This window comes from Paralichthys olivaceus, chromosome 11 (genome assembly GCF_024713975.1).
Source record: "Paralichthys olivaceus isolate ysfri-2021 chromosome 11, ASM2471397v2, whole genome shotgun sequence".
NCBI classification, from domain to species: Eukaryota; Metazoa; Chordata; class Actinopteri; order Pleuronectiformes; family Paralichthyidae; genus Paralichthys; species Paralichthys olivaceus.
In genome coordinates this window covers 10,123,599-10,144,288 of record NC_091103.1, presented here as the reverse complement: position 1 = coordinate 10,144,288, position 20,690 = coordinate 10,123,599, and the positions used below count along the sequence as shown (strand labels likewise).

Below are 20,690 nucleotides of genomic sequence, written 5' to 3'. Positions count from 1 at the left end.
TCACAGCAGAAGAACACGGACACTCTAATCCTTCAGATATTGCTTTTACGGCGTCCTGTTAGGCAAAAACATCTCCCAAAATTATCTCTTTTTTTCTGTGCATGTCAACGCATTCTCTCCGAGCTGTTCTCACTTCTTTAAGGCTTATGAGGGGATAAGATCACATCCCCCAAGCTTCTCATCTTCGTGATAATGTGTCAGAAGATATTTGCGTGGCATGCTGACAGCTCCTGTTTCAAAACAGCTCCAAACAGACAAATAGACTGCTGCATGATGTAAACAAGGTGAAATATACTTGCAAACAATGCTGTTGTGCTTGAGAAGACAAAAGCTATTAGAGCAGTTCATATAATTACTGCCGTCATGACAAGGTGGTTTGAATGTTTATGGGCAAATTTTTGTTTCAAAAGTAAGAAATGTACTGAAGTCATGAAGTTTTCTCTTTCTCTCTTTCCACACTCTAACAAGAAATATTTTATGTAGGTGGACATTCTGCAATATGTTTTGAGGGAGATTTAAAGAAAGGTAGTGAGTTGGCGAGCCTAATCTTGTCAGGCAGGGAGTTCCAGAGCCTCAGGGCCCTGACAGAGAAAGCCCAGTCCCCCTGAGTGGCAGCCTTGAACTCAGGTAGTCCGCCTTGACCTAAATGAAAAATTTATTTCCATACATTAGGTGCGAGAGGACAAATACGCCCTCTGACTATAGCAAATGAAAATAAAATAAAAATGTTGTGATATTGGAATACATTAAGAGATTAAAAACAGGAGCTGAAGACTTAAATCTATACTCCGATCATTGTCAAATACTGTTTGAAAGTTTGTCTTTGTCTCGTCTTTCTGACAATCTACAAACAAACAGGTTTGAAAAAATCCTGACGAGAGCCTCAACATGAAAAGACAGATAGATGAAGAGAATGGCAGCTATTGCCTACAAAGTCATTTTCCTGAAAGACACTCAAACGGATTTTATTGAATGATCACATCCTCTTTTTTTTCCTCTGTGAGAAGTCAGAGAGAAATGACGGGTGGTAAATGAGACAGACAGACAAAACACACAACATTACTTGAAAGTGCTTTTGATGAGACAAATGATTGACAGGTAATGCTTTTAAGAAGATAACGGCTCTCTCTCTCTCTCTGTCTCTCTATCTCTCTCTGCCTCTCTCTGTCTCTCTCTGTTCCCACCCATCACAGTGCCTTCTTGCTCTGTGTTAGCATCTTGTCTCTCTGTGTCTGGTCAAGGTGCAGGTCATGTCTGTCTTGTGTCTTAAGAACAGCAGGAGTCTGTATTTCCACAGCCATGACAGACAGACAGAGAGACAGAGCGTTCAAAGAGAAGAAGAGAACACTGTACACACTTGGATCCGGTGCAGGGAAATAAAATTGAAGAGTGAATCTAGGCTTTGCTAGTGGTTCTGTGATGCTGCGCTTCAAGGTACGGTTGGTAATTTGTTGAAACTCTTCTCACGTTCCTATAACCATCAATAAATAAAGTTATCTAGAAAAAATAGAATAAAAGCCTGTATCTATGGACATTGCTGGAATGGAGCGACGCTTGTGAGCTGCAGCTAACTCGAGCTAAGGCTGCTCAATACATCACATGACATACCTCACTCTCCATAATCATCCATAATACACACCCATGTCTATTTAAGAAGAGAAAATTTCCCATCCCCCCCTTGGCCATGTCCTATTCACTTGGAGGAGGAGGCAGGATTTATGACCTAAACTCAAGCCAGTCAGAAGATGGAAATAAAGAAACTTTGGGTTCACTTTTGGGGACCTGTCATGTCGCCCATCTTTATAATCTATGATGTATCCAATAGTGTTCTATTTGACGGAGTCCGCAATACGACGTATTTGGATTTGGATAACAAAGCAAAGGCGTGATAGTTTTTCTCACTGGGGCAGCGAAGACAGAACAGGAGAGGAGGACATGTATTAGTATGGGGGCTCCACAAAATAATAATGTATCACACTGTTTGCCACAGAATGGGATATTATATATCTGCATTGTTCATATGTGTGAGATGAGGGAGACAGAGAGAGAAAGAGAGACAGAGATGCAAGTGCGTGCAAAAGTATGTAATATTTAGGACTGGGGCTCAGGGGGTTTTGATGTTTACTGTGCAGATGTCCATGTAGTTCCTGCAGGGATAGATACTTAAAAACTATTGAGTGTGTGTGTGTGTGCAAGTGTGTGTGCGTGTGTGTGTCTGTGTGTGTGTCAAACCATAGCTGAGGCACGATTCAGCCCTCTGGTCACTTTAACAGTGAGTATTGCCCCCTTGTTATCTGTCTTCATGACTACATCACACACATAGAGAACTCTCACTGTCTCACTCACACACACACACACACACACATTTATGTCTTGATTGTGAGGACACTCTGATAAACTACACAATATTGTAACCTGAGCCAAGTCTTGACCATCAAACTGCTCTTTGAATGTCCTCACAGTGTCAACATAACCTCAAACAATGGTTTCAAACTACAATTTGTCCATACTGCAATAGACAGACACAAACACAGGGAACCTTTCTCTCACTCACACAATTTACAGCACAAACAGGCTCAAAAGCAGGGGTTAGATAAAAGACAAAGACAGACGCTCACACACCCGAGTGACAAACACACACACATATTAAAAGCCCACACAGAAACAAGCACAAACGTGTACGTGGTTACAAACAAAAGACACAGACAGACACATACAAAGGAAAAATTTACTTGCATAAGCATCTTCAGACTGACAAACCCACACAGTCATTCACTCTTCACGACACACGCACACAGAGACTCACGCACATATACACACCGACCCTGAGGGCAGAATGTCTGCACCACCAGTCAGTTGTGTGCTCTCGTGACTGAATTCGGCCCCGTGGGGAGACCCCTTGCCCTGGGCACTGACACGTTCACTTAGCACTCAAACCACAAAACTAGCCCCCTCCACATGCTCACACATTCACTCACGCACACACGCGCGCTTGAAGAAAATACCTGCGAGGAGAAGGAGAGAAAAGAGGAGGTGGTTTGAATGAAGCGAGGATGTGCCTGGGAAAAGAGAGCTGGAATTAGGGAGCGGAGGAAAAGGGTTGTGTTGTCCTTTAAATGTTGCATGTCAGCGTCCAATTGATGCTCCTCTCCTACACACCAAACCTCTTTGTCCTCTAGTGCACGCACCACTTCTATGGCTCCCCTTGTGCGTCTCCTATCTCTTTTTCATTCAGTCTCTTGATTGACTCCATTAGTATTCTGAACCGCTGCCAAAAGCAGTTTAAAACATTAATTTGAAGGCACACACGGCTCTTAAACTCACACTGCTTCAATTCATCTGGTAATGGTGATTCAATTATATATATATCCAGCTAATAATATCTTTTACAAAAGAGCTTATTATAATGTCAACATGCTATATGTAAGCATGCAAAACATGTATAATGCCTTGGGGTATGTCACTGATGTAGTAGCTGTGTGTGTGTGTGTGTGTGTGTGTGTGTGTGTGTGTGTGTGTGTGTGTGTGTGTGTGTGTGTGGGTGTGTGTGTGTGTGTGTGGGTGTGTCTGCATCTTAAGTCAATAACCGCAGAGCACTGACACCGAATCCTCCACCTCCTACTGTAACTGAAGTTCGAGCATGTGTCTACACCTTACAGGTACCGAGGCCGCTCTGTGTGTGTGTGTGTGTGTCTGTGTTTTGTGACTTGGAGCCCCTCCACAGTCCATGTTATCACCACAATGCTTCCATGCTCCATCAATTAAACATGGGGCTATTACCTCTCGCCTGATGTGAAACATTTAGGAGGGGTGGAGTGGGTGCAGGGTGAGGACATTTTCTGGCTGGTTGGTGTCTTGCCAAGATGAGAGGCATCACTAATTTATGTGATGCCTTTTTAGCTCCCTTACTGTCTGCGTGTGTGTCTTCATTGTCTCATGCACCGAGGGTGGAGGTGGACTGCTACATAGACACACACAAAAAAAAAAAATCAAATTTTCCCCCAGTTTGACAACTCCTCTCCTTTCACAATCACTCAACCTCTCTTTGCCCCCTCGATCTTTCCATAATCTCCCACTTCCTCTGCGAATCCCTTTTCCTCGTATCCCCCCCCCCCCTTCCTCCTTCCCCTCCCGAAAAAACAACTGCCCTTTCCCTCCCTCTCCTCCTCATCTTCCTGCTCCTCTCGCTCGTCCACCTCCGCCTCCTCGGCTACAGCTGCCGTGACCCATCTGGCTCATCAAAACACCAGAAGTGGGTCACTGTCACGAACACGGACCATTCATGTTACACACACACGCACAGTATACCGCCCCCCCATGTCCATGCGCACTCCAAAACACACATTCCGTGACCAAAAGCTGACCCAACAGCACAACACTCTGATTAATTGGTTTCACATCCAAAAATCACACGACACACAACATGTTTGTAGTGTAGCTTATTTTACTGACGCTGTGAAGCACTACTTTACAAAAACACCCAAAAACCGTCCTCTCCTTTTGTCCTCAAACCAATTAGGGATGTTTACATTTATAGTGTTTCTTTTATGGATTTGTAAAAAAAAAAATCGCTCTTTGCCTTGTGAACTGCAGTTTTTTTCAGTACTTATCAGCCACAGCAGCCTGGCCAAAATCTGACAAAAAAATCATTTGTCCCTTAATCTTATTTATCAGATCAGCAGAAGGTCAAAGCCTTTAATGAGGGAGAGATGGTGTGCAGACTGTACACAGCAGGCAGAAAACAGAGGAGCTGGAGGCCAGCACAGATTCACAAACACACACACTCAACTATTTATTTCTGCTAATCCCTAGTACATGAAAAACCTGAATGCCTTTGTGTAATTTTTGGAAGAAGGGAGGCTCGAAAAACTACAATCCACACTCACAATTACAGCAGAGCACACATTTAAATCTGTTTAGAGATGTTATGGAGGGGTACAAGGCATTCAGGCTTTTTTTCTGGGTGCCTGAAGGATTAGAGGCATTAGGATTAGGTTTAATCAAGTGATATGATGATGGGCTGCAGATTTAGGGAGGAAAAACAAAGACAGGAGAGCAGCCTCGTACATCATACCTGTATCCTTCTGAAATCTTTCCCTTTCAAACTCTCGCTCGCTTTCAATCTAACAAATGCTTTCTTCTTTCTGTCTGCTGAGCTCCCACTCATCTCCCTCTCCGTCTGTCTGTCTGTGAAATCACAGACACGAGAGATCACGCAAGCATTTAAGAAGGGATTAAGTAGTTAAGGGACTTATCCATGTTTTTTTCCCACTAATTTTCCTAAATTATTTTCTTTTTTGGACTGTGACAGTGCGTGAGAGCTTGTGCAGCGTGTGTGTTTCTGTCCTACACTATCCAGCTGTGCTCTTCTGTTTGCGTGTCATAATGAGAATGTTTTTTTGGAGCTTTTGTCACTTAGCGTGCGCATTTGGGAGCTTTTGTTTTTTGGGTTTCCTCCTTTTTGCTTTTGCGTGTGTGAATATGTCTGGGCGCATGTGTGTACATCATATATGTATGCGTGTGCTCTTGATTGTGTGTGTGATCGAGACAGCGCTTCGTGACTGTGGCTTTGTTGATTTTTGTGACGATAAAGACCCCCTGTGGTGCTCAGTGTAGCGAGAGCCAACATTGAGATTCCACTCATCTGGACCCCATGGCGCAGCACACATCACATGATAGGCGTGTGTGAGTTTATGACACTCACACACACATAATTCCATGAATGTAGAATACAGGCGTGTGAATATTTGTGTGCATGTATAACCTTCTTGACCATTGTATGGTCTGCGTGAAAGGTTATGTTTTGTGTAAGTGTGTGTGCGTGAGTGAGTGTGGAGCAGGGAAAAGGGCGGGGTAGTAGCAGTCACGGGATAAATGGAAGTCCAAAAGGGGGGCAGAGGCATGCAAGTAGCAGAGAGCAGAAAGGGGATGGGGCGAAGACAGATCAGGGACATACTGTGCTGTGGTGGATGAATCAAAGTGTGTGAGATGGCCAGTGTCTGGGTTGTGTGTGTCTGTGTGGAACAGAAGCAATAAGGAATCCACATTCACTCCCAGGCACAGATTTGTATGCAGACAGCAGACGCAGGAACGATCAGCAACAGTCTCTCAAAAGTCAGGACAAAGTCAACAGAGCAGACAACCAAGTGTTGGAAGGGGTGATTGTGCCAGAGGGATAGTAAAAAAAAAAAAGGCACTATGATAAAATGAGAGCTTGCAGGAGGTATTATCCAGGGTTGCATGTCTGTCGCTTCACTGGCTGTCCTCCCTTTTGCAAATCTCTTTCCTTGCCTTCCCTTTCCCCGTCTGCCTGGCCGCCCACCTCACTTGCTCCTTTGCGTGGAAGCAGGGAAAGGGCAGTGACAGGGAAATAAATCACCTATGGCTGCCTCGACCGGCACTTGGTCACGCATCACATCACATCCAAGCACATGGCGAGGCATGGCATGGCACGTCACAGCATGGTGTGGTGTGGCATGGCACAGCACACACACACACACAACATACACATAGCCTGAAGAGCAGATAGAAAGGAGAGGATTATTCATTTCTGTTGTGTGTGGGGGGGGTTTGGTTATGCCGACAAATCAGTCGACATGTATTAACTTATTTTCTTCAAGGTTAGCTAAGCCTCCAGAACTGGGTGATTACTACATTTACAGCAGCTCTGTGATTAATGATTCTCCAAATCTCATCGAGCACAAGACAGAGAATAAGATGCTGCAGTATCAGTTATACAAAGTCCAGAATAGACAACATGGAGTTAGTTGCATTAGCCGCTGGCAAAATTAAGCTTAGCCTATTTAAAGCAACATGGCTGAACTATTTTTATCTTGACAGCTTGAGAATCATTTTGATGGTACACTAACTTTTAATATTCAGTGGTCCTGAGCGCTCGGCACACTGCAGCTTAAGAAAACTCATGCAAACAGAGAAAACTCAAGCAAAGTAAGAGAAAATCTTCAAACAATCAGAGCACTGCAAAAAAGAAAAAAATACTTAAAAAATACACAATACAATCAAATCGACAAAGTAGTAAAAGTAGTAGTAAAATGTAGTATTAGTAGTAGTGGTGTTGGTAATAGTAGTGGTAAGTAGTAGTAGTGGTAGTGGTAATAAAGAGAGTAGTAGTAGTAGTAGTAGTAGTAGTAGTAGTAGTAGTAGTAGTATTAGTGTTACAATCTTTATTGAAGCAGGGACTTCCTGTTTACATTCTTGACTGGGCAGAGCTGCAGGTAAATCCTTTGAACCAATTACATGCAGTCTTCACTAGATTTAAGTTGTATTGCTGCAACCCCATGAAGTTAATCACGAGTTTGATACAGGCTATAGTACATCCTGCTGCACAATATGCCCCTCAGCCTAGTGATTCAATGTCACAGCGGTTGTGCTGACTGATGATAAACTGCATGTAGAAGGATTAACTTCTCAGTTCCAGAAATCTGAGCTGCACTGAGTCGTACAGTTGATGTCTTTAACCTAGATTGTTCACTTTCCAGACTCCAGGACGTCAATCAGCCACAACATTAAACCTGGTTTACTAGTATGTTATTGTAATGCTGAACCACCAATAACATGATTTAATACTCATTTTGTAGTTTCAATTCTTTGAAATGGCTTTGTGACTTGACGTCAAAAAAACACATTAGCCAAGAATTAAATCCATACCAGTTTTAATGTAGCAGTTGATATGGTATGATACGATATGATATTATAGTTTTTCAGGGTTCAGGTTTGAAACACAAAGTGCAGACATAAGGGGTGAAGGCAGGACAGCAGGGCAGCCAGTGCAAAAAAAAAAAAGGAGCCAGAGAGAGAAGGGGGAGTATAGTCTGTTACATTAATCAGAGTTAGCAGACAACACATGTGCTTCCGTTAGCCCCACTAGACCACGCATCACAACACGCGACCCGGCACAACATGGCACGGCATACTAAGCCAGGAGAGGTCAGAGGAGGTAACGGCTGAACTATGCGTGTGTGTATATGTGAGTATGTGTGTGTCTGCTTGCCCGCCTGTCTACCTCTGAATGTTTGATTTTTCACCTGCGATCCAGTTTGTGAATAATAGCATGCCGTTTTCTGAAATTCTTCATCTGCAGTGTAAACCAGGTGGAAGTAGATGACATTCAGTCTGACTAGATGAAAGTCAGTGGAGCGAAGAAAACTGCAACCTCATTTAACCTTCTCAAGCAAGAGAAAACAAGTGCCATTGCCTGCGGTGCTTAACTCTGTGCTGAATCAGACACTTATGAATGAACAAAACAGGCGACGATCTAATTCAGTTTGACTGAAATTAATTAATGAAATAAATGGCTGTCAAGCTATATGCTGTATTTTCTCATAAACACAATCTTCCACAAGAGTTAGTGTCCGCACCAAATGAGCCTCCGCCAGCCAATCAGCTGTAAGTTGACTTGGACGCTTAGATTCCACCCTCTCAGGCACAAAATGTTCTATTAATCAATTATTTATTTATCTATCCAACATTTCTGCAAAAAAATATGATAATAAGCTGAAAGTTTACATTTGACGAATTTAGAAAATTGAATTAAATTTCCAATTGTTCATGTAAAACCTCACTTACTGAGGTTTACAACACAACAGCTTTGAATATGTTTAGGTTGTGAAAGCAGAAACAACAATGGATACAAATTGAAGTAGTCAATAATAGTGTTTGATGAGTGGTGGTAAAAAAGAGAACTCTATTGAAAATTACTGTGCCAGATCATAAAGCAAATTTACAATAACAAAGAATAATACAGAAATTTTGTGAAGAATATGGATGATGGTTTACTGAGTCCTCTGACTTAACCTCTGTTGGACTGTTAAATAATCTGTTAAATAAAGCTGCATGTATAAAAAAGAAAAATATCTTATTTAATGCTGTGTTAGGAAAGTCAGCTGAGTATTTTTGTGTCACAACACCAGTATGCAAGGAGAAACATTAATAAATCATGTTTTTAAGTTAATGGTTTTGGGTTCAGGGGCAGACTCTCCGCCCACTTGATTAATCTGTATCATTCAAAAACAGCTTCCGCAGTGGCTGGCATGGAAAATGTCTCATAAAAGCAACAATGACCTAGTAATGACCCCTGGATTATCATGCAATATTGTCACTTTGTATTACCAGGGCCCAGACAACACCCGTGACAATATTGCACAATAATCCCCCCACTGTCTCTCAGTCATTACTGCAGATCAGCATTCACCTGATGAAACCTCCCCCCTCTCCTACCCTCGTTTAAGCTCTCTCTTCTCGCCCAGATTTAAGAAAACAGAGTGGCAAAAGAGCAGGAAAGGTTTGAGAGTAACAGGAGAAACAACCAGAGAGGAGGTGGAATGAAGAGGGAGGAGGAGGAGGAGGAGGATTGGAGCAAGTCTGAGATACACTGATTACAGCAAACAGACAATACATTTGCTGTCACTATCCAGCGACCTCCCGAGGTCCGAGAAGAAGGGAAGGATGTGTCTGGTTTGAAACTATCCATTATTCAAGGGAAAGAAATTAAGACAGAAAGGAGGAGAAATGAGGAGCACGGTGTAGCTACCTGGGACATGTGGCTTGTCTCTCCTCTCTACTTCTTCTAGAAGATTTTGACATGCTCACATTAATAATGGATGGATGGAGGGAGGCAGAAGGAGACAGGGAGAGCCCACGGTCATCAGTCAGAAACACAAAAGGACACGACGGAGGCCAGTCAGGATTTCGATTTACGCTTAAACAGCCGAGCCTCTGGTGAGGTGTCCAAAAGAACACACTGTACTGCTGTTAATATTAGACTGCAGAGTATATGAAAATAGTCGTGTGTGAAAAAGTTTGTCTACAAAATTGTCTTAATTGTTTTAACGATGAGTATGTGTGAGTTGACATTATTGAGTATGTCCAGTATGTCACCCAGAACCAAAAGCAAATCAAAAACACTTTGATTGTCAATATACAATCAAAGACTGTTTAAAATTTGTTTACACTGTTTGTTGTCTGTACTTCAATTCAGGGCCTCCATCCTCCGGACGCTGCATTTGAAGACTGAACGCATCACAGCAGTGCGACTGGGCTGCCACCTTTCCAAGGCTTCTTTAAATGCGGCCGACAAAAGCGTCCTTCTGTCCCAGACAAACAAAGGCTCCAGAAGGTCCAACCTATCCAAGGATACATTGTGATTCCATGGCAAACTGCTTTTCAAAGAGGTAATTGCAGTAGCAGGCGAGGAGACGTGAAATGCTCGAGTATAATGATTGAACTTATCCTAATATCTAACAGTACAAACAGAGGTGACAGGTTCTACCAGCCTCATTGTCGTTAGATGTAATTACTAGACGTAGATCAACTCCACTGCTGCTCTACCACAAACTTGTTTCACTACCTGCAAATGAACCACAGCAGGAATAGGAAAAGCTTCAGGCCTAAACCAGCTAAGGTACCAGCACAAAAACACACTCAATCTGCAAAAAAAGACAGAAAAGCCTTCTAACAAGGAAACCAACAGACGGTGAGGCATAGCAAACACTGTTGTGTGTTGTAGATGTGGTGCCGATTTAAGTGTTTGAGAGTGATGGTTTCAAACAACTGAATACTTTAGACCCACTATACACACTGCTGGGACAAAAGTATTTCATTCGCACAGCTCTGTTTAAAGTTTATGATTCATGTGGCCAAACTGGCACAAAAGCAACAATTTATATTTCACCACCAAGAGTGGGATGCTACATGTAGTCTACTTATTGACCCTTTACACAGCAGCCATTTTGAAATAGTATATAAACACGTTTTACTAATCACATTAATAAAGGTTGTGCTCTATTTAGATAGAGCCTTATGCCACAAGTCAGAATGACAGTAAACAAAATGTCTGACTAATGTAACATCTTATGAACAACACAGAAAGGTTAAGATAATAAAGCACAATAAAATAAACTTCAAGAGCTGTTGAGCTTTAGTCTTTAGCTTTAATTGATTTTTGTTTTTGTTTGTTCAGTTTTGAGAAAAATTCAAACTTCCAACATGTAATGAGGATGAATGAGGACAAGCCTCTTTTGTATGTGTCCTGTCAACAAACAGAGGGCAGTGTGGTCACAGTGTGGACTTTGATCAGCAGCTCGTGCATGTGGAACTGTGACTGTTACATTTATTACGCAAGTCACATGTGATGACACTGTTACATCAAAGTGTATTTGTATGTAATTAAACTCAGTGTTGTCCCTGAGCGCTTCCACTGAGGCTGCTGCTGCTGATTCATGGCTACTGTTACACAGACTATGTAGACACTGTGTTACCTTAGCTCTAAAATAATACAAGAGCACATAGACATAGACACACACACACACACACACACTGCATGAACTCCTACCTACTTTCCACACTTTTACAGACAGCAGTCAGCCAGAATTGCAGGCCCTACTGTGAGACAACCCAGCGTCTCCACTCTGTCAGCTTTCCACAGAGAGCTCATATAGTACCTCATATAGAAAGAGAGAGAGGGAATGAGAGAGGAAGAAGAGGAGAGGAGAACGAGGAGAAAGCAGCATGTTGCTGAGACTCTAGAGTACTGATGGGAGCCTCAGGCTGGAACACACTATAATGTGAATGCACCGGCTAACAGAACTGAGTACTTCCTCCATTATAAATGAAACTAGAAGTAGACAGGTACAGTGTGTGTGTGTGTGTGTGTGTGTGTGTGTGTGTGTGTGTGTGTGTGTGTGTGTGAAATTCTCCTCATTATTGGTTTTTCTGCTCTTCTTCTCATCATTGATTCTCTCTCTGAAGAAAATGAAACAGAAAATCTTTCACTTATCTCTCTCTCACACACAGTGGGATGCACCCAATTCTCTCCCTGTCTCCCTCTGCTCTCCGCTCACTCTCTAATTATCTCTGAAGCGAACGTCTTGTCCTGTTACATTGTGTTTCGGAGCTCCTCACATACCACAACATTAGAGAAGTTAACAGGGAGTATTGTCCCTCCTGTCTCTTTCTCGGCTCGCTTTTCTCACATCTTCTCTCCATCACTCTGTCTCTCCGCCTGCGCTCCCCCCTCTCTCTCTCCTTGAGGTGAACGTCTTGTCCTGTTACACTGTGTGTTTGAGTTTGTCTCAGACTGTGACACTTGAAGAGTGAATAGGTAGTACCAGCAGCTCATGGAGAACAAGAGGCGCTCGGCAGTTGCATAAAAAGGCTGCGGTGCACTCTGCCAGTGCTGCACTTAAAACAACCAGTCCTTTCGCCACATTTGGACTGGAACACCGTGCTGGAGAGAGAGGGAACCCATCTTCTGAGGTGAAGTGTCACTTTGACAACTCAGAGAAAAAATCCTGCCGAGTCAGTAAGGAGTGAAACAGCTCTGTTTTGAGGTGGCAGTAGACAAAGGCTAAATACAGACTGGCAGTAGCACTGTGTCACTGCATTAGCACAGCAGGGGTCCAGAAGCAGAGGGCAAATTAAATGCAGGGTTGTCCAGCAGTGCACTGTGTGGACCAATCAAATGAGTGCAAGCACAACATCTATATAAACAGTTTTCATACATGAACTACTCAGCGTTTCAATATGAAGAACACAACAGGAGACGATCTGGTCAAACGTGTTCACAACAACAGAAAGATGTCCGGGACATTCAGGTGAGGGGTGGTGTCTGGGTAGAGAATGCAGGACGCAGAACGTGACGCATAAATTCCACTTCTGAAATCACATGTTTCTGTTTACAGCACACAGACACCAGTGTTGGCCTGGGTCTTTCGAAGTTGATCTTCATCTGCGTCTTGTATAACACCTCTATTTCATCTTGATATATACTGACTTGAAAATTTCAGGGAATTTTGCTGAGTTCAGTGTCTGTCCTTAAAAAACAGCTAAAAGCTTAGGCTACATTCAGACTGACAGTACGACTGCGTCACTGGATTAATAAACAGCAGGGGTCCGGAAGCAGGGGGCAAACACCAACATGTGGACCAATCAAATGACTTGCAAGTACATCCACACAGATTACTTTATAACATAACAGTACATTCTACTTTTAATATTATTGCTGAAAGAAGAGGAGATTATATGATTGCTGACATGATACAGTAACTACAACTATCCATTCATCCATCATAGATACCGCTTATCCTTTGACGGTAGATAAACAACCAGTCACACTCACACCTATGATCAATTTAGAGTCAAATTAAAATCTTTCACATACAAAGGGAGAAAATGCAAACTCCACACATAAAGATCCTAGCCAAACGGGGATTCGACCTGCTAACCTGCTTGCTGTGAGGCGACAGTGCTGATAACATCCTGCTTTTGGCAGATTGATTCCTGACTTCCCAAAACTCAGCTTGCATCAAGAAGGGTGTCTGATGTAAAAACCTAAGATGAATCAAATATATAGCCACTGTAGCAACAGCTTACGAGAGCAGACAAAAGATAAAAACATCCACAACAACAACTTTTTTGCTAATAAACCTTCAACTTAATGAATGCTCTAATCAAACAGCACTTCCTGGATCATATTTCATCTTCCCACCGTTACCTCTAGCAACACGCCAACACACCCCTTTGCGTTTTTTAAATGCAGCCCTATTTTTAGTCTGACCACCTGCTCAGAGAAGCACGTTTGAGTTGATTCTCAATCCTGCGACCATTAGTGAAAGTTTGGAGTAATGCTCTCGCCTCCCTGAATAATAAGTGCTCATGTGCCCTTGAGAAAGACAAAGGGAGAGACTGAGGGGAAGTATGACTGCATTCACATGACACTAGTTGAAAGTTTGAATCAGCATGCATTCTCAGCATATTTGAAATACAGTCTAAATGCTGTAAAGAAATTTCAGCATGAGGATTAGGGTGGTTGGTTTTGGTCCACAGAAATATGGAAGAAGAGAGTAAAACTTGTTCCCACCATCCCATTAACCCCAATTACTAATAAAGTATGAAGGAAGCTACAAGACAACAGCAATAGCAGCAGATTGTTGGTACAAAGCTGTAGTTCATGCATATTTTTAGTTAAAAAGTGGATTTCACTGTTCAAATAATACTGTGTTTAGTGATGTCCCAGCAGGCACTGGACAGAAGAGAGCAGAGACTGCCAGAAAAGAGAATGATAACCATCCATCCATCCATCCATTATCTATAGGGCTTAAACTTTGAGGGTTGTGGAGGGAGCCGGGTGGGGGCGAGAGGCAGGGTACATCCTGGACAGGTTGCCAGTCCATCACAGGGCCAACATACAAACTCAAAAGACAATTCATTTTCACCCTCACAGCTACTGTCAGTTTAGAGTCTCATATTACATAAACCTAATCTGCATGTCTTCGGATACTGGGAGGAAGCCAGACTATGCAGGGAAAACCCATGCAAACATGCAAACTCCAAACAAAAGACCCCGGCTGAAGCAGGATTTGAACCAGAAACCTTTTTGATGTGAGGCATCGGCATGCAAGAATTCTGCACCATGCCAACCTTAAAGAATTATAACAAATAGGATTAAAAATGTTCAATTATAGTTTACGTTTTTGAGATCTGTGAGAAAAGTCACATGTAGTTGTATGTTTCACACCCTATATAACATTGTTAACATTGAGATTTAATCCAACTACTGTCTTGCAATGTATGAATAGGTGTTTTCATATGCGTGTGTGTGTGTGTGTGTGTGTGTGCTCTCCTTCTCAGCAGCCCACCATTAAACCTCTGTGCCAGCCCTCTCCCAGCACACCAGGATTAACAGCACTTAAATGGGCCTGTTAGTACACCACCTCCTCAATGCCTCCCACACCGACTGCCGCTCATGGTGCTGCCCGGAGCTTTGCGCTCGCAACACGCTGCCTCTGTTGTTTTTTGTTCTCCGCTCACCCCCAGCCACCTAAGCCTCATCTAATAAATGGTGCTGGGGTGTACTCAGTGGGGGGCTAAACCCAGAACATCCTCTATTTTACAAACCTTTTGGAATATGAGTGGATGATAGAGAGAGCAAAAGAGGAAGGGAGAGAGGTATATCCTGAGACTGAACCAGATGGGCTCCCTCCCACTTTCATTCTTTATTATTGTCTCTCTTTCTCTCTGTCCTTTGCTCTTTTGTAAAATCATACAGTTTAGGACTGCAGCACACGACCAAACACACACAAACAGGGGAGGAATGGAAGCCCACTACAGGAGTCAATAAATAAAATAGATTTCCATTTGAGTCTGTCGGCTGTTCAGGAAGATAGACAAATGTGAGAATGTGGACAGTGTGTGTGTGTGTGTGTGTGGCCTAATGCCAGTGGCTGTAATGTTAACAGCCATCTACTGGCCTCAATTAGAAATTCCAGAGATAACTAGAGAGCAACAGACAGAGGAACTGAGACAGAAAGGAAGAGGGGACCAAGTGATCCATTCAGTAATCTTGCTACTATGCACTTGAAGTGGGAGGAACAAGACGGGTTGTAAACAAGCCGTATTCATATTTCATATCATAGTCATGCTATGATCCTAATGATTTTGCAAAGTTCTGAATTATTTATGTCGCGACGCAGCAGAAACACACAAAGTTAAAAAACACTAAAGAATCTTAGCTGCTGATTCCACTTTGGGAAAACTTGTGTTTGACAGCATCAACATTCAAAAAGACAATAAAACAGATGCACTACTACTTGAGAAAGCAAAGGATAGATTGTAAAAGACAGAAATGTATGGTCTTATTTTGACATCCTTTTTGCCGCGCTACACACAGGGAAGTCACAGAGGTCCCTCTCGGAACAAGCTCTGTTTAGAAAATCATTTTTTAATGTGGGGAAATGCTCTTTCAACTTGTTGGATGACAGCTGAAGTAAAACTACATATACAGTATATATATATATGATGTAATATATATATATATATATATATATATATATATATATATATATTCAACTCCTTTTAAAAATGCGCAGTTTACGGCTCTTAGGAAATCGTAATTTCATTTAACACAGAGATGAACTGGTTTAGTAGATAATCTGTGCTTCCTGTTTAAAAGGTGAAAAACGAAAGATATTCCCTGCTAATTCATATTCATACCATATGGAGCATCATATGGGGAATATGTTACTGCCACCTGACATGGACCAGGACATGAAGCAACATGCAATCATTCCTCTGTGCGCCATCTGAAAAACAGATGGAAGATTAAAAGACGAGACTTTGTCCTGTTTCTTATTCAAGTCATATGGATTAATGCAGCATATGGAAAGAGTGCAGTGTTGACAAACTCACCAGGATGTAACAAATGTCTTTTCAACACATTTGTATTCCTGGGTTTAAAAAAAAACAAGAAAAAACATCATGTGTCTGAGCGACATATGTTTTGTCAGTATGGTCTGACATGTTGTTTGAAAGGTAGCGTGTGCAGCATGGGACAGAAATGCATGTGTGTTTGTGTGTGTTTGTGTGTGTATGTGCTGAAAAGGAAGTCATACTTGTTCTCCTGAGAGAGGAGTCTTCGTACTCAGATTTAACTTCAAAAATAGATACATACAAAATCGCATGTTTATTTATTTTTAAATCACTGCTTACCTTTTTGATTTCTTCAGGCAGTGGATAGACTGGAGGACTGCAACAAACCATTGTGATTTCCTTCTCCTTCTCCTCCTCCATTCTCTGCTTGTCTCCTGGAAACAAGCAGAGGACCAGCCCCAATTAGCTACACTGCTAATTTACCGTGTGTTATGAGTTTTCATCCGAGGGAGCAAACAACTATTTCCATACTGATTAATTTGTTGTTTTAGTTTATCTAGTTCATTGCTTCATCTATACAAAGAGTTGAAAAAAATAAACGTCCTGGGAGATATTGGGAAATTGTTTGTTTTGAAGAACAGCACAAATTAATTAAAAGTGCTATTGAACAGAGACAAGTTACAGATGCTTTACAACATCTGGAGCCAGTGGATGTTTGACATGAACATAGTTATAAATAACTATGTTCATCAGAATTAGAATGGCATTCAGTAGAGCCCATATCTCCACCAAGGCCCAACAGTCCCCTTATCAAGCTGCACCAAATTGCACACGTCAATAAATATCTAACTATCTATCTCTAAATAAACCTGATTACATTGTTTTAAATCAAGATCAATGGATTATTCTCAGGGAGATCAGTGAACATTTTAAAAAGACAGATCTGAGCAATTCAAAATTTGATGGGTTCTTCTCTGACTCATACCACAGTAGCAGCTTTCAGGAAAAAATGTTTATGTGTTAAAACAATACATTTAACAATAATCACTCAAATAAAGCCATGGCATCCAAGGTTTTCTACCTGATATTATACCCAGGAATATTGACTACTCTTTTGAGGAAAAGGGTGGAACTTTTAAACTGATGACTTAGCCTCTGAGGTTAATATAAGGGTAAATCCCTTAGCGTGATGTCCACCATATTAAATCCATTTGCTGTACACTCTATTCAATAGATTAATCAGTCAAGCTTACAGCATTAAGCTTATAGACTGTAGATTATGGCATTTCACAGCTGAGGGGTTTTGCCTTCACAGCTATACATTAGCTTGTCCTCCACCACATGGTAACAGAGAGTTTAACAAGGACTGATTCAAACTTTAAGTGAGGGAACTTTGCACAAAACAAAGTTCTAATAACCTATTTTGTGTGAGTTGTTAAGAAATGATGGAGGTGATAGTTTACTTGAGCAATGTGTTCTAGGTTTCGGCTGTTTTGTAACAGTGGTACAGTCAGTTATGTGAACATGGGTGCAGCAGGTCGTGCAAGAACAGTAATGCCAGCCCAACCCAGCCCCTGTTTGTCTATCTGTGTGTGCATGCTTTCAGAGCATTTATCTATCAGCTCACCATTACTGCGGGGAAAGCATCACGCCAACTCAACACTTGACCTCAGATTAAATACCTCTAGCTAACTTAGGGCCATAGGTCATTTCTATCAGAAGGTCCCTGATGCACGGCTGCATGCCAGACAATAAATGCCCTTGCAGACAATCTGAGGGAAGTAGAGTGAGAGGAGAATGTGCAGCACAAACACATGAGAGTTTGGCCACAAGCACAATGCACACAAACATACAGTCTGAGAATTCATGCAAAAACATGCAGGTTTAACTTGAGGCACTGTCTAAACATTTAAGCACTAGCATGTCAACAAGCTTGTGTACCCTCTCTGTCTTTCTCACACACACCAGTACAGACACACAAACCCTGCCCAATCAAAGAGCAGGCTTCATGCTCATGCAAGCTAATAGCCTGATTGCCCCCCTACTGTCTCCAGGCCCTGCACTTAAAACACAGCAGCGATCCTTCGTTGGCTCACACAACGCAGATAAATTAGTAACTGCCCGTGACAGCATTAAGCAGGCCTATCCTTTTAGATGGATGCAGATATAAAGGGCGGATTTTGCATGACAACTGTTCCCTCGTGACATTTTGTCCGTTTTAGCCCTGATTGAACTATTAATCAGTCTAATGTGAGAGAGGCAAGCTGTTCATAAACTCATCTATTCTGCATGGACGCATGTCTGAGTCGTGAGAGGAGAACATGCACGAACACATAAACTCATGAGGGCCCACAGTTTGGCATGTGCAAAAATACAGGCACTGCAGGGGAAAAAGCATTTAGCCACTAGGGAGCAGAGGACCAAAGACACAGTGACCTACCAAATCCTGGAAGAATATCAAAAACTTTGATTTTATTAAACCATAAAGATATTTGGTTGTTGCAGTTCAGCAGCACTGGATACCTTTGGGGTCAAATCTAATCAGCAAGTGTCTTTCCTTTCCTTTAATTAGTATGGATCAATTAATCAGATGTTGTTTATATAGTACCTTTCAAACAAATCAAATGCAATTCAGACTGCTTTACTGGTGATTGATTGATTGAAACGCTGAATTATATAACACTTGGATTAAGGGACTTTTTCCGACCTGAGCAATCAACATTAGAAAAGACAACAAATAGAAGATAATAAAAGCTGCAGTAAGCAAGCAGTAAATTAAACAAATACAAGCTACAACCTCAAATAATTATACTATAAGATATAAATGATGTACTAAAATAAATAAGATAACAATAAAATCACGAAACACTGTATAAAAGACAGATTAAAAAGGTTGATTTTAAATGTACGTTCATGAGCATCACTGGCACAACTAAAGCACATCCAGTCCAAACATGCAGACTTAAGGTTTACTCATATAAATAATCCCTTAACAACAACAACACGTGGGGGCTATACAGGCATTTTAGGAAAGAGAAGCTAAAAGCATAAATTCAACAAATTGCTGGTCTGTACATTAACTTCTGTTTTCTTGTGCTGGTCATTGCCTGGTATAAACTCTACATGTGTTAAAGTCGTTGTATGTGAATTGAGGGACAGGAATTATGTGAAAAACTCAGCAAAAGTTGCTGAATCGACATGTAAACAAATCAGTGCGCGCTCTCAGCTAATTTAGCATCCGAAGCTAAGAGTCACAAATGCTACTTCCTGTTTAGACTTGTATTCACTGTGGAGCAGAGTCCGTCTTCGCCTACCCATCGTCAACAGCATCGATCCGGCTGAAGGTCACAATCATCACAAATTACTTTCATTCGCTTCAATATTCAACTCGTGTTTCTGCCGCTGTGAGCCGCACTCTGACTGTTGCTATGGTTACGACGTAACACTGGTACGCGGCCACGCAGAGCGGAACGGCCAGGACGAGCACCGGATGTTGACTTTCTTTCAAAACAAAAGCATTTCAAATAGTTTGAATATGGGGGGGTGATTGTTTGTCAGTAATGAAATGTATCTGTCACGTACTGTTTTCAAGTGCAGCTGGGATATACTTCTTTTGGTTAGTTCGTTCCATGTATACCATCGCCTACACCATTATATTTCATGCAGAAATACTAACAGCAACTACTTACACTCTAGATTAAATATAAATCAGATACATTTAAATAAAATAACATAAAATTGGTGTAAATTAAATATACTATGTAGTATATCACTATATAACTACATTATGTAAATAATATAATCCAATATTATAATACAGCATTTAACATTGTTTATCTGTATGAGTACTTTTACTTCAACTACCTTTTACTTTTAAACATTTTACATGCATCACATTTACATGTCATTAAGTAGTTTAAAGGATCTAAACACCCCTGCCACCACATTGGTTATGATCATACACAACTAACAAAGACAAAATAATATTTATTCTTACACAAAAGCAGCAACAATGAAAAACATGAAAAACATTTGAGCTGTAGAGGCAGAGACTCCACCTCAGCTGGGGGGGGGGGGGGGGGGGGGGGGGTAAAACATTAAGTTGGTAACGCAAGTCACTTCAAATTTGTGCTTTGGCACCTAACATGTCGCATGGCAAGGAAGATCTTGCCAGAGAAACACACACAAAAAATGTGTGAAGCCTGCAGAGAAACACACACAAAAAATGGTGAGAATACATTTAATATAAATTTGCCATTAAAAGAAAAAAGAAAAAATGTGTTAAGATAAAGCAGGAACAGGATATTGCACACAAAATGAAGACTGACAATGCCTTGAAGTCACATTTGCTGAGCTTTGCCCGCATGCATGCACGGGGTCACACTCCATGCTCTGTTTGGGTTGTTTGCATTTAATTCATTGCCTCAGAAGTAATGTGAAATAATGGCCAGACATTCCCGCAGGGGCTTTTACAGGACCAATCGTTTTGTGGTAATAGATTGTTAACAAATGTCTTTCGACAGACA

At 41.6% G+C, this 20,690-nt stretch overlaps 1 protein-coding gene across 3 annotated transcripts in view; it reads right to left on the bottom strand.

Annotated features, from left to right (window-relative positions):
* lekr1 (Leucine-, glutamate- and lysine-rich protein 1) overlaps positions 1-19,603 on the bottom strand; it is a 69,014-nt gene extending 49,411 nt beyond the window's left edge. Inside the window, exons 1-2 of one of the 3 annotated variants that reach the window (XM_069534138.1) lie at positions 19,479-19,603; positions 16,504-16,598 (exon numbers count right to left, since the gene is read on the bottom strand). In XM_069534138.1, coding sequence (XP_069390239.1) covers positions 16,504-16,598; positions 19,479-19,494 — 111 coding nt within the window. In that variant the 5' untranslated portion in view covers positions 19,495-19,603. Of the gene's footprint in view, positions 1-3,005; positions 3,159-16,503; positions 16,599-19,478 lie in introns of those variants that run through there. The other 2 variants (XM_069534139.1, XM_069534137.1) reach the window with 2 other exon arrangements.
* Positions 19,604-20,690: the final 1,087 nt, after the last annotated feature.